Source organism: Archocentrus centrarchus, chromosome 13 (assembly GCF_007364275.1).
Source record: "Archocentrus centrarchus isolate MPI-CPG fArcCen1 chromosome 13, fArcCen1, whole genome shotgun sequence".
NCBI lineage: Eukaryota > Metazoa > Chordata > Actinopteri > Cichliformes > Cichlidae > Archocentrus > Archocentrus centrarchus.
The window spans coordinates 33,914,460-33,927,359 of NC_044358.1; the positions used below are offsets into that span (position 1 = coordinate 33,914,460).

Sequence of the window (12,900 nt, forward strand, 5' to 3'; positions counted from 1 at the left end):
GAACAGCTTCTACAATGCATCTGATTTTGCCAAAAAAGGAGGACCTATACATGCATATGTGTTACCAAAATATATATATATATATATATATATATACACACACACATATTCCTTTTTTATTTCTCAAATAACAATCTCTTCTCAATTCAAAAACAAGCACTATACTTCAGTGTTTTTAAATGTACGATTGAAACATATTCCAAAGTGTACTTTTAGATACCGACCTATCTGTCAGCGGACAATAGGTCGGTATTTATCAAAGAAGTCAAATATTGACCAAGGCAATTCTTTGAGTTGACCATTAACGACATGCACCCACTCTGTCAAAGTGCCCAAAATTAAAACTGTTCAAACACTGTTAGTCAGAATGTAAATGAATGTCCTCTTCATTACTGAGTACAAAGACTAAAACAAATGGAAAGTGCACTGGTTGCTTTGCTACTGCTGCAACAGGATTATGTTCCAGATCACCTACGCTGGGGGGAAAGAAATGCCAAATTCCCACATAGCTGAAAAATACATTTCAACTTTAATGTCTCGGGTAAAAATATTAATAGGAACCATAGATACTGTGTTAGCAGATGGCTCATTCTATTTCTGGATAGTAACCCAAGTAAGTGATGGCAGTCCTTTCCTGTTGGTGTGTCCAGTTTCATTCATCATAGTGAAGTGAAGACAGGAACTTATCCACATCCAAGTCTTGGGGGAAATAATCTATAATTTTCTTCCGTTCCTGCAAAACAAACAAACAAAACAACACAACAAAAAAAAAAAATAATCAGTTACATGACAAAACGAATTAACGAATGCTTTCAAAACAGACGCAGAGCTTGTTACTGTGCAAGGCTGGCAACCGCACAGGGCCCCAGGCCGTTAGGGGTCTGCCCAAACACCTCATTCCTCCTTCATCATACTGCAAATGTACTATATTAACCCAAACTGGCACATTTTGAAGGCACCATGAATTACATTGCCAATAACAAGGATTACTTTTAAATCAGATTGAATTCTTCTTTGATATATCATTAATAAATTATAAACACCTTAAAAAAAAGACTGATAAAGACTGAAAGATCATCTTGTCTCTGCCAGTTATCAACAAAGGAAAACATTTGTGGCCCCGTGTGGCTTTGATGCTCATTACACACCAAAACACAAACGTGTTGAATGGATGCAAACTAAAGAGCAAAAAAAAAGACAAATATAATCACCAGGATAAGAATTGTTGCTGCCAAATCTGTACCATCTCTAAACTGCTAAGGCAGTCCTCTTATAGTCTGCACACTTGACCTGCTCATGAGTGCTTTGAGCACTCATAAGAAAAACAACAGTGCTGTACTTACCCAGTCTTTCTTTTTGCTGGGAGATTGTTTTGACTCTTTCTTTGGAGGGGGGCTGGATGTCGAAATAGGCTGTTTGCGTTTCTTAGAGTTCTTCGAGCTGGTAGGCGACTTTTCTCCTACTCCCTCCTGACGCAAACTGTCCTTCAGTGGACTGCCTGTCCTGGCGATAGCAGCACGTGAAAGAATCATGAGTGTGTGAGCAGCCATGTTAATGCTGTTTTCACTGCCGGCTTCACTAGCAGGGCTGCAGCTAGGTACATCCGGGGTGTTGGGAGGCATTAGATGCTTGGGAGTGCCTTCTCCATCTTTACCCTTTCCCTTTTGTTGAGAAGGAGTCCTGGGACAATCAGAAGGCGCTTCCTGCTTACTGCCAGTCCCAGGAAGGTCTGAACTGCCCGCTCCAAGCCCTTTGACTGGAGTTGACGGAGAGCTGAGCCCTTGAATGTCATGAAGCATCTCAGCTGCCTGTTTAGCCAGAGAACTGGTTTTTGTAGCTTTGTACTGACTCTGAGTTGTCGGCTGAGCGATACCTGGAGGGCTCAAGTCTCTTGATGCTGAGGATGAAGGTGCTGATTGCTGTTGCTCTTGCATGCTACCCTTCATTTCATTCTCCTTGTTAGCTGTGACATTTGGCATCTCCTGAGAGGGGGTCTTCTTCTCTGCACGTCCCTCACGTGATTTCAAAGGCGCTTTTTCTGCAGATTCTTTCCTGCTGCTTTCCTCTTTTTCCTTCCTACTTCCTGATTTCAGTGCAGAATCAGACACTGACCTGGAGTTATGAGAATCCTTAGCTTTTACGTCATCATTACATGCATCATAACCATGTTTCCTCTCAACAGATTTTGATCTTTTTTCTGATTCTGACTTTTTTCCAGCCTCAGCCTTTGAAGCATCAGCAATGCTGGTACTGGCACTTTGAGAATCTTGCTTGTGGACGTTATGATCCTGTTTACGAGAGTTCTTTTTAACAAGGTCTTTTTGGTGCTGTTGTAAAGAAAAGGGCTCTTTCACTAAGCCAGCCTGTGGACCTGCTAAACATCTGACAGTTTCTATCCTTCTCTTGGGTTTGTTGCCACCCAGGATAGTAGGTCTTGTTCGAACGACCGTCTCTGTATTAGTTTTCTCAGTTGGCTGGACAGATGTTGATGTACTTGGAGTCATGGCTGCGCAGGTTTTAGTTGTTTTAGCAGTTTGTGGCTGAACTTCTGCAGAAGCATCAAAACACAAAATTCTCCTGTGACCGGCACCTTTTGCTGCATCCTGCTGGCCTGTGTTGTCAGCAGACATAAGTTGAACCACCTTACTGCCCAGATTTGTCTCAGTGCCTAGAATTTAGAGAAGTGAGGGACTGGTATTAAAACAATAGGCAGAGCAATGCTGCAGTCATTCTTTGATAACATAATGTAATTTTCTTTTTATTTTTTAGCCATCTTTAGCATGCAGAGAGCAGATTAACCTGTAACTTACCAGCAGCTGGAAACTGTTTGCTCACAAGTGTGGGAGTTTTGGACGGGACAGTTTCTGTCTGCTCTACTGATACAGGATTTGGTATGGCAACAAGCTGCAAATGTAACAATGAATTGGTTAATGTGGTTTATCTCAGAAGAGACACTATTTACTTTCTGGACATTAATTAAGCAATAATCATCCACTTATATCAGACAGGCTATTTATACATTCTAAAGAGCTCAAAATTTGGTAGACACTGAGTGAATTATTGACCTTGGTCAAAACTGACCAGGACCATACTGTGAAGGCATTGACTTGGATCTTATTGTTTATTTAGGGGCCAATTTGGTCTGAGAGTGGTTTGCAAAAAAAAAAAAAAAAAAACTCACAGTCAAGGTTTTCTTTGGACATGAAGTGCTTAGTAACTTTCATGAAAATCTAACATTCAACCTCAAGCTATTTTGTCTTAAGATAAGACAAAGTAGCTTTATCGTAGATAAGATAAAATAATGATTCCATCATTCTGATAAAAACAGTGAGAAAGGAAATCTGTTTAACTCTCAACCATATGCTCTGACTAACAGTAAAATATCTTACCTGATTGGACACCATGTGCACCTTCCCCAGAGTATTCGGTCCCACAACAGAAACAGGAAGCATCGTGGGCTTAACAGGTGATGGCAAGATGAGTGTTGACCCTTCAAACAAGAACACAAATAACTGATCATTACAGTACTGACAACGTTAACTAAAGTTAAGAAAAAGGACTGACCATGAGGACACGGCCTGTTGCCATTAATTTTTCCTTATTATGAGACATTTTACAGTATTTACAGTTTTTAAGCAAAAACGCATACTCTTTGGCCCTTTTGTGTAATTGGTCATTTTTACAGTGCAAATTAATAGATTAATTACTGATAATACATTGATGGTTAAATATTTTAGCACTGTGTTAAACTGTGTGTGTCAGGTTAGACAAGGATGTTCTACACAAACTCAAAATAAACTACGCTCACTCACAGCACTCCCAGATTTTTCTGTTAGAATAACTTAATCTTTTTAAACACGTTAATGTGGAAAAGTATGTCGTTGTACACTGTATATTGCTTACTTCATATTACCACCCTTACAGTAAAAGTGACAAATGAAACATTCTTATATAAAAGGTAAACCTCACATTCACCTAGAGATTACATTTTTGTAAGATAACCCAGTTTTGCAGTCTTCTGTCTCTTACCAGTGGAGAAACTTGGAGAGCAAGTTGGTGTTGTCACTGCATACTGATCTGTGGGCAAAGGCTGTCCCTTTGAGACACCAGCAGGCAGTAGCACCTGTCTGCCTTCAGCATCGGTAGTTGGGGGTTCTGTTACAAAGAAATAGCTGGTTCCTTGGAGGGCAGCATTAGTGGCATCCAGTGGTAGTTGAATTATATAACTTTGCTGAGTCTGTGATGTCCCAGTTAATGGGGATGCATTTACTGCTCCGGCCTTGCTGCCGAGAGGACTAGCAAATGCCTCAGATCTTTGTAAGCCACTAACTGCCTGCGCCACCTCATCCATGTTGGCCTTTGGAGTTTCTGGGCATCCCACTGACTTGGCTGGAGAGGAAAGGTAGATGGTAGGAATCTTGTCCCCAGAAATGCTAGAAACTGCCTGGTTCAAGACTGTGTCACTGGAAGAACCTTCATCCTGGTTATCACTTATGATTATCTTCAAAGACAGTACATTACTGGGGTCTGTTGCAGCCTTGCTTGTGGTTAACAGATCACTTGTTGCTGCAACTGAAGCTACGGGAGGAGAAGAAACAGGGGCACATAAAGAGGACGAGGATGCGGGTAAGACAGCTGTGAATGAGGCATGTGCAGCTGTTGGAGTTGCAGAGGTAGAAGCAGATGTGGGTGTGGCAGGTGTTGCAGTAGATGCTGACAAGGGTGAGACAGCTGGAACTGTAGTATCCGTAGAAGATGATGTTTCTGAGACAGATTCAGATGCTACCGAGAAAGTAGAAACTGGTAGAGTGTCTCCTCCATCGCTTGTCCTAGGTAGCTCAGCGGTTGGCACTAGACTTTCGTTCAGCTGAACTTGTACGGGAGACAAAGATAAAGCGGTAGCTGTAGCAGGTTGATCTTTAGACTCTTGTGATTGTATAGGTTCCTTTTGGTTGTCCACATTTGAGGCTGATGTCTCCTCAGGAGCAGGAAAAGCACCAGAATCTATTGGCGAGGGATCTGTGGATGATTCACCGAAGACGTCTGCAATCGAAGTAGTGTCCTTTGTGGGGGGCTCCTGAGTGGACAAACTGTCCAGAGGAGGAGGAGGAGGTGTATTCAGTGGTTCATCAATATCCATTGGTGTTTCGTTAACACTGTTAGTGAAAAGTGGATCTTTTTCTTTTCTGTTTGAGTTTGCTGGAGCAGATGAGACACCTCGGGGATCCCCTTGACTCACTATCAGTCTGGCTGAACTGTTTTCAATCCTGGAGGGTCTGCCACTGGGTCCAAGAACTGTTTTCTTTAGCAGCGTTATAGCAGTGGGCTTCCTTGTCTTTCGCTCTTGCCCAGCTTTCATCTTCACTGTCATTGGTGTTGTATCTGAAGCAGCTGAATCACTGCGTGTGGCATCTGAATAAAAAGACAAAAAAAAAAAAGATTTCAAGGATTAGTTTGTTCCTATTCTCCTTGTTGTTTAGGCAGGTCCATCTTCAACAGGGAAATAATAACTGAATGAACATAGTGTCAATTCAGGAGATGTTTTTATTTAAAAAAAAAAAAAAAAAGAAGAACATGTTCAACTAATTTAAGATACTGTTAGAAGCTCAAGAACCTTAAGCCTTACACCTTTTCAGCCTCTTCCAGACTTCCTCCAGGCATTTACCGTATTTTCCGGAGTATAAGTCGCACTTTTTTTCATAGTTTGGCTGGGGGTGCGACCTATACTCCGGAGCGACGTATATGTGACATTTATAACACATGAACCAAAATACTCCAGCCACTTGACATCTCCGTGAACTGCAGCTTTAAGGCAGTCTTGCGTAACCTGTGGGCGCAGTGGATGATGGATGGAGAGCACAGCTTAACGGCAACTGGGAGAATGCACCACCCAACTTTCCTGGAAGTCATTGGATGGATCAAGAAAACATGGGCTTCAGTGACAAACCATCCTGTTGGGATTCAGAAAGGCTGGAATAATTGGAACTGCAGCTGACGACGAGTCTGACTAACGCGACACAGAAGAGGAAGCGGCGCTTCGTCTACGGAGTGTACGGAATTGTTTAGAAGTGACACCGAGGATGAAGAATTCAATGGATTGATGGTTTGGTTAACTTGTTAGTATGTTCTTTATGCTATGGTTATCTGAATAACTTAATGTTACGTTAACATACTGTAGCGATTCTCTTAGAGAGCGTGTTGATGTTGTGGGATTTCGGACTGTTCGGGAGGTTCGTGAAGGCAGCATGGAGAGAGAGAAAAAGACCGAGAGCTTGCCTGTGTGTGTGTTGCTGTTCCGCTGTTGTAGTTGTGGTTGGCGTGGCTGTGGCCTACAGCAGCCGTTTTTCTGTTAATAAAGACGACCTTTGTTGTGAATATCGCCGACTTTGGAAGTGTGTTTACAACGTTACAATACCGAACACGTGTTCGTTGTGCGTCATGTAGCTGAATGTGCTACGTTAGCATAACGTAGGTGTAACCGTGTTCGTCCTGTTCTTTAATCCATTATTATTTTAAATTGCCGTTCAAGATGGAATTTGTGCTCTGAGTCTCGGATTCTATCAACCCCCCCCCAAAAAAAAGTGCGACTTATAGTCCAGTGCGACCTATATATGTTTTTTTCTTCTTTATTATGCATTTTTTGGCTGGTGCGACCTATACTCCGGAGCGACGTATAGTCCGAAAAATACGGTACATATGTCATCTTTTTATCAGTCTACTTTTAGATTCTAATAGAATACCTGTATCAACATTGTGAAGGGGTCTGACTGTAGATGAAGGCCCAGCACTGTCGGTCTCTTCTGGACTAGTGCTCGTATCGACATCTCCTGCTTCTCCATCTGTGAATCTAGTTTTGTCTGCAAATATAAATTTATAGTAAGTCTTACAAGAGGTTCTTTAATTATATTGTTATATCCTTTGAGAACCATTACTCAGAGGTACTCTGACTAAAAACAAATTAAGGTAAATTAGGTCATAGTTACTGCAGTCAAAGAGGTCAAAGAGAGCTTGAAAAGCCGGGTCAGACTCAGTTTGCTCCAAAATGTCATGGATGGCGTCATCACTCATATGAATTTCCCCCTGAAAAAATATATATGAGTTAATTGTTGCCATTCATTTTTTCCTTATTATGACACATTTTTCACACATCCCACAGAAAAATAAGCAGGGATTAATGAAGTGAAAATACTATAAGCAAGATTTTACAAAAAAAAAAAAAAAGTACCTGTAATCCTAGGATTTCATCTATAGACTGGTCTGTCTCCACTGTACTTGAAGTACTCTTTGATGTTTGGGGTGCCGGCTCACTGACAGTAGCGATGAAACGGAGTAGAAAACAGTACAGTCATTAGCAAAACTGTGCAGAATACATCCCAACAACTTCACACACATGCAGAGGCAATGAAGAGTTCCATCTCGTTACTTACTTCGCAAGGATTTTGTTGATGTTTTCAGCAAGCTTCTCTTGTAATGATCTGTCACCCAGGATCTTGTCACGTGCATTTTGTATCACGAGTTGCTGTAATGATTAAGATGAATAGAGAGTATGCAATTTCTAATGCAATAACGTGTGCTTCTCCTTCTCCTGAACTGACTGTTCAGTGTGCTTACTGAAATTTATCTGGAATATTGAACCTCATTATGAAGGTCAATCAACTAGTAATACAGTTAGATCCACAAGTTTTTGGACACTGTCAGTGGATTTTCAATAAAGTAATCAATATGTGACTGAAGTGTAGACTTTCCACTTTAATTAAAGGTGCCTGACAAAAATGGAAAAATTGACATAATCTAAATTTTAAATTTAAATCTAACCACCCATTTTCTACTGCTCATCTGGGTTCGGGTCACAGGAGCAGCAGCCTAAGCAGAGAAGACCAGACTTCCCTCACCCTGGCCACCTCTTCCAACTCATCTGGGGGGTACACACTGAGTCATTCACAAGCCAGCTGACAGATATAATCTCCCAAGAATGTCCTGGCTCTGCCCCGGTCTCACAGTAGGACATGGCTGAAACACCTCACACAGGAAGTGTCCAGGGGGCATCCTAGTCCAATCCCCAAACCAACTCAACTGGCTCCCTAAATGTCCCTCTTGAATTACTAAGCTGCTCACCCCACCCTTCAAAAGAAACAAATTTTTGCCAGTGCCAAATAAAAAGATTGTTCCTACTACTTGGACTTCTATCAGCAGTCACATCATCAATAAACACTAATGGCTTAGTGTCACTGTATAAAAATGACTGTAATTCCTAAACAGTTAGGGCAAAGTTTTTGTAAACCCCTTCAATTAAAGCTAGAAGTCTGCACTTTAATAAAATCTGCATGATTTTAAATCCACTGTGGTGCTGTACAGATACAAAATTACATAAATTGTATCACTGTCCAAAAAAACTCAGGAATCTAACTTTTAAATTTTTTTTACACAGGATGGATCGCATGATTTCACGAGTGAAACTGTTTGTATAAAAAAAAAAGGTTTTCTCAGTGTTTAGAAAACCCAGCATCACTGGGATACTTACAGGGAAGTTTTCATCGACAACTTCTTCAGGCTGGGGTTCTGCACTGATGCTGTTAGCAGTCGTGGCAGACCTGCCCGGGACGCTGGAGCCACTCAGAGCACCACTTCTCTTTCTGGGCGTGTCCCTGAAGGCAACATAAAAAAAAAAAAATTCTAGAGCAGGCAGCAATTTAAACAAGCCATGGGGATAACGACATGAGCACAACAAAGTTAATCTCAAACAAAAATAAAACATGCAGAAGATAATCAATCAGGATTCAAACATAAGAAAAACACTAAGCTTCACCTGACTGTGGACATTTTGACTGGTTTTGACAGGAATAACATATTAAAGTCTTTTGACTGATTTATGTCATTTGAAATGAACTACAATTATGCAATTTATGTTTTTAGCTCATCCGGACAAAGGACAGAGGAGCTTATTCCATGGCGAGGCATTCATTGTTTGTCCATCCACAATTTACAAGAATCACTATTCCTAGAGTATTGGTCAGAATTTAATTTAAACTTGCACACAATGATTGTACTCAATGTCAAGGCCACATTGGTCATTTTAAGGATTAATTTGTTAAATTAGTGCTGTATCTTGAGCCAGAGGAGCTACTACATCACTGACATTCTGGTTTATACTATACACTAAATACTCCTTTGCATTTTCAGCAACCATTACTCAGATTTTCTGTAGTGAAAAAGGTTTATTCATTGGGACTGTCACATCGGAATTAAAAGCCAGGTCTGTACACAATTTGTGTACAACACATTTTTCCATCTACTTATGTCTGTCTTAAGCACTCTGGGCTGATGTTTAGTTCACAACAACTATATTAAAGCATTAACAACTATTCTTACCATTTCCTTCGACCAGGAGACAGCGGGCCTGGATTTAGCCGATGCTCTGAAACAATGATCTGCACAGGTGAATCCCCTGTAATGGAGAAATTATGTTGGTTTTAATATGTATTATTAAAAAGCTAGATTTTATGACTTAGCTAGCCTGCAAGCATTCAAACCAATAATTACCTAATAGACCTTTGCTATATCTTTAAAAAGTCATAAAGAAAATGATGAAAGCTGTGGTCATCATACAAATGCACGATTAGATGTTTTTACACGTATAACCAGACCTTTGCTCATATACAGCAGCTCTAACATGTTAGGTTAAACCATCAATTGCATGTCTGCACAGTAAGAAAGAGTGCCAGTACAACTTACACAATGACTGAGAGAAACATTAAAATAAAAACACCTCAACTATATTAAATAAACCTACATATGTACTCAATTATGTGTTCTGATACTGACTGGGCGTATTCATTAATCTGCTGCTGTCATTAATATGCTGGTTTGTGCCACTTCCAGAAGCTGGTCTGGTGTTGGGACCACTGTAGCACACTGGGGTGGAGTGGCCCAGCATGCTGTGAGAGGTGTGCGCAGGGCTGATGATGGAGCTTGTCTCAGAAACTGATGAGCAGACAACACCACCAGCAGAAGCCACGGTGAGGACCCGCTGTCTAGCCAAGTTTGCCAATCCAATACGTGAACGTGCTGCAACAGACAGAGGCTGCAGCTGAGTAAATGGATTACATGTAAACCTGAATGGTAAGACACTGTTTGACTACTCTAATCAACGACAGTGATAATTTCCCAATTTGATGTATAGACTACGTTTTTACTGAGAAGTTCTTTATATTTCAAAAACTTTCTGTTCCTGTTTTGTATGTGCATTTGCACATTCATGCATCACTGCATTACAGATGACACTTTCAGCTGCATTTTCATATTAGCTTATTACATCAAAACAAACAACCTGACAAACTTACTTCTTTGACATGCTGATACGGCAGGTGAATTCTGCATTGACCTAAGGACAGATACAGAAAAATAACCACCAATTCACTGCAAGTTTTAATGTTCAGAAACACAGCAATAGAGGTTTATGTTTTGTGTCACAACAACTAATTAACAAATAATATCAGCACTGATTGATATTTTAATCATCAATTTTGAAATCATATTTTTGCACAATTATTAGTGAAGCTCATTACTTAATTTGGTTGAGTGTAAAATCCAACTTTTTCCACAATGAAGTCATCACGACAGGAACCTCATGACAGGACTCTGTTGAAAGTATGAGTAATTATCAGCAACATAAGCGCGGCCCACGAATAACAGTCAGTTATAAATGGTAAAACAAATACTTAAGGCGTTGGTTAGACGGCTTACCCTTTGTTTTAGCAGCTACATACTCGTTTAAAATGGTTGTCAGGCCCTTCCCAAAGATAGACTGTGAGAGGAAAGATTACACGTAAATGGAATCAGCTACCATCATGACGGTTCAGGCTGTGAGGAGACTTACAAGGAGAGTGTGTGTGTGTGTGTGTGTGTGTGTGTGTGTGTGTGTGTGTGTGTGTGTACACTTACAAAAACGCAAGCAGGAATAGTCCCATCTCCTGTAGTGTGCTCGGCATACTCTTTCAGGTTGGGGCTCTCATGAATGAAAGCTTGGCTTGTAGCTGGCAATCCCTCCTCTTGGAGGTACCCTGGGGGAAGGACGGTATCAAGCACCTCAGTCAGCATTACAACAAACTAACGGCTAGCCTCAAACTGCCAGATAATCAACCGTTAACGACTGTAGGATTTAAGCCATTCATTTACACTCCACTGTCACTGCTGGCTAACCCTACAGCTATACGTCGTCTGCTACCTATGACTAGACTTACCCAAAACAAGCCGAGCGACGTCGGACGGCAGCAACATGACCGACTAATTGTTGGTTAAAACGGCCTCAATAGTGAAAAGGTAACTCCATGTTCAGGAAAAGCCTCAGAGAAACTGGATATACGGACTGAAACTAAACGACGTCAGTGATATTATTGTGAACTCGACGTCTTCACAATACTGCTTCTGTACTCAAAAGGCGGGGAACTCAAGCACGTATAACCCGGAAGTATCAAGAACGAACTAACGTTTGGAATTGTGGTAGTTGGAGTCCGATTTGAAAAAGTCAAACTCCATAACACTCTGTAAGGTTTTACTTATATATACCGGAATTTATAGGTTGAACGTGACTTCAGTGGATCATATACCACTTCTATAACACAGCACCTTTCAAACTATTACGTTTGTTTTCATGTTGAAAGTAAAGTGAATGGACTCACTCAATGCCAGGCAGGACAAGGAAGTGATGTGAGCAGCTCGTCCTTGCTGCTGGGGCGGGAATATCACGCGTAAGGTACGTGTGCGTTCGTGTGCGTGGCTCTACAAGATGGCAAAGTTGTTATGGCATGGCCAGTATCACTGTGCCTAACCTCATCTAACACCTGCACCGGCATGTGTGACAGCTCCGCAGCTGGAATCGCTGCAGTCGTTTGAGGTCAGTGAACAGACCTAAAACAGCTCAGGTGTTTGAATGGACGTTTGTGAAAGGAGTTAAAAAGCTAACCTGCCAGTGTCGTGTTGCTATAGTAGTTTGTCTGCATGAGCAGACGCAGTGATTAGTGCTTGGGTTGAATGGTAGCTATCTACAGTGTCTAGTAAGTAATAATAGTGGGGGTATAAAGCGGATGAATAACAGCTCTTGTCCCTGCAGCGTGTACACCCACAGTGAAGCACTATGAGTCTGGTTCTTCATGATTTCCTGGCCTGCTGCAGAGGACTCGAGAATGACAAAGCTACAGAGAGGAAGGTGAAAACTCCTAATAGTACATAAAATGCATTTTAAAACTCAAATGGTGGAATTCATAGGTGATTCACTGTCATTTAGGTTAAACAAATCCCCAATTGGCCCCATGACAAAGCAGCCTAACACCAGTAACCACCACAGCCATCCCTTAATTCACGTTTTCAGCCTTTCCTTCAAATCTGAACTCTTCTTACCCTGAAGTATCTTGATCAGTAAGGACCGCCGCTTTTGAGGCCAACCTCAGATTGCACCACTGATACTTCTACTTCTTGCACACCTGCAAATAAGATGACATTAACCTGTGCCTTGTATTGATGTTACACTGAATAAGTATACAAAGGTAGTGTAATGAACAGCTGAAAGACTCTAAAATCTGTTTGTTTTTTTTATGCTAAAGATTTCTTTGATTCCCTGACACAAATAACAACAAAAACAAAATAAGAAAGAAAAAATATTGGCATGAGCTGCTGGCCATATTAGTATGATTATCATTTCTATAGGTCCACAAGTTCTCACTTGTTGCACTTTATACATAATTACTGAACAGAACTGAATTTAAAATCCTTGTCCTCAAGTCTCGTGATATCTTAAAAGACCTCACAGTGCTCAGACTGCTGCAGGACTTCATGTGATGATCAGTCTCTTTTCACTCCCCATGTGTTAATACACCACTGCAGCAGGTCATTACACACTTTTCT

The 12,900-nt window shown here is 41.0% G+C and overlaps 2 protein-coding genes across 2 annotated transcripts in view; one reads left to right on the forward strand and one right to left on the reverse strand.

Annotated features, from left to right (window-relative positions):
- On the reverse strand, positions 1 to 11,470 carry LOC115790060 (protein NPAT-like). Its single transcript, XM_030743714.1, has 17 exons — positions 11,241 to 11,470; positions 10,942 to 11,060; positions 10,744 to 10,804; positions 10,566 to 10,638; positions 10,341 to 10,381; positions 9,823 to 10,065; positions 9,370 to 9,445; positions 8,522 to 8,645; positions 7,428 to 7,519; positions 7,226 to 7,307; positions 6,984 to 7,080; positions 6,741 to 6,857; positions 4,030 to 5,412; positions 3,390 to 3,490; positions 2,811 to 2,904; positions 1,344 to 2,668; positions 1 to 733 (listed from the first exon to the last, which is right to left on the reverse strand). The coding sequence occupies exons 1-17, from the start codon at positions 11,275 to 11,277 to the stop codon at positions 653 to 655; spliced, it is 4,146 nt and encodes a 1,381-aa protein (XP_030599574.1). The 5' UTR covers positions 11,278 to 11,470; the 3' UTR covers positions 1 to 652.
- The window catches only part of LOC115790061 (serine-protein kinase ATM-like), a 25,556-nt gene continuing 23,849 nt past the window's right edge, over positions 11,194 to 12,900 (forward strand). The window contains exons 1-2 of the mRNA XM_030743715.1: positions 11,194 to 11,893; positions 12,110 to 12,205. Coding sequence (XP_030599575.1) covers positions 12,134 to 12,205 — 72 coding nt within the window. The 5' untranslated portion in view covers positions 11,194 to 11,893; positions 12,110 to 12,133. The remainder of the gene's footprint in view (positions 11,894 to 12,109; positions 12,206 to 12,900) is intronic.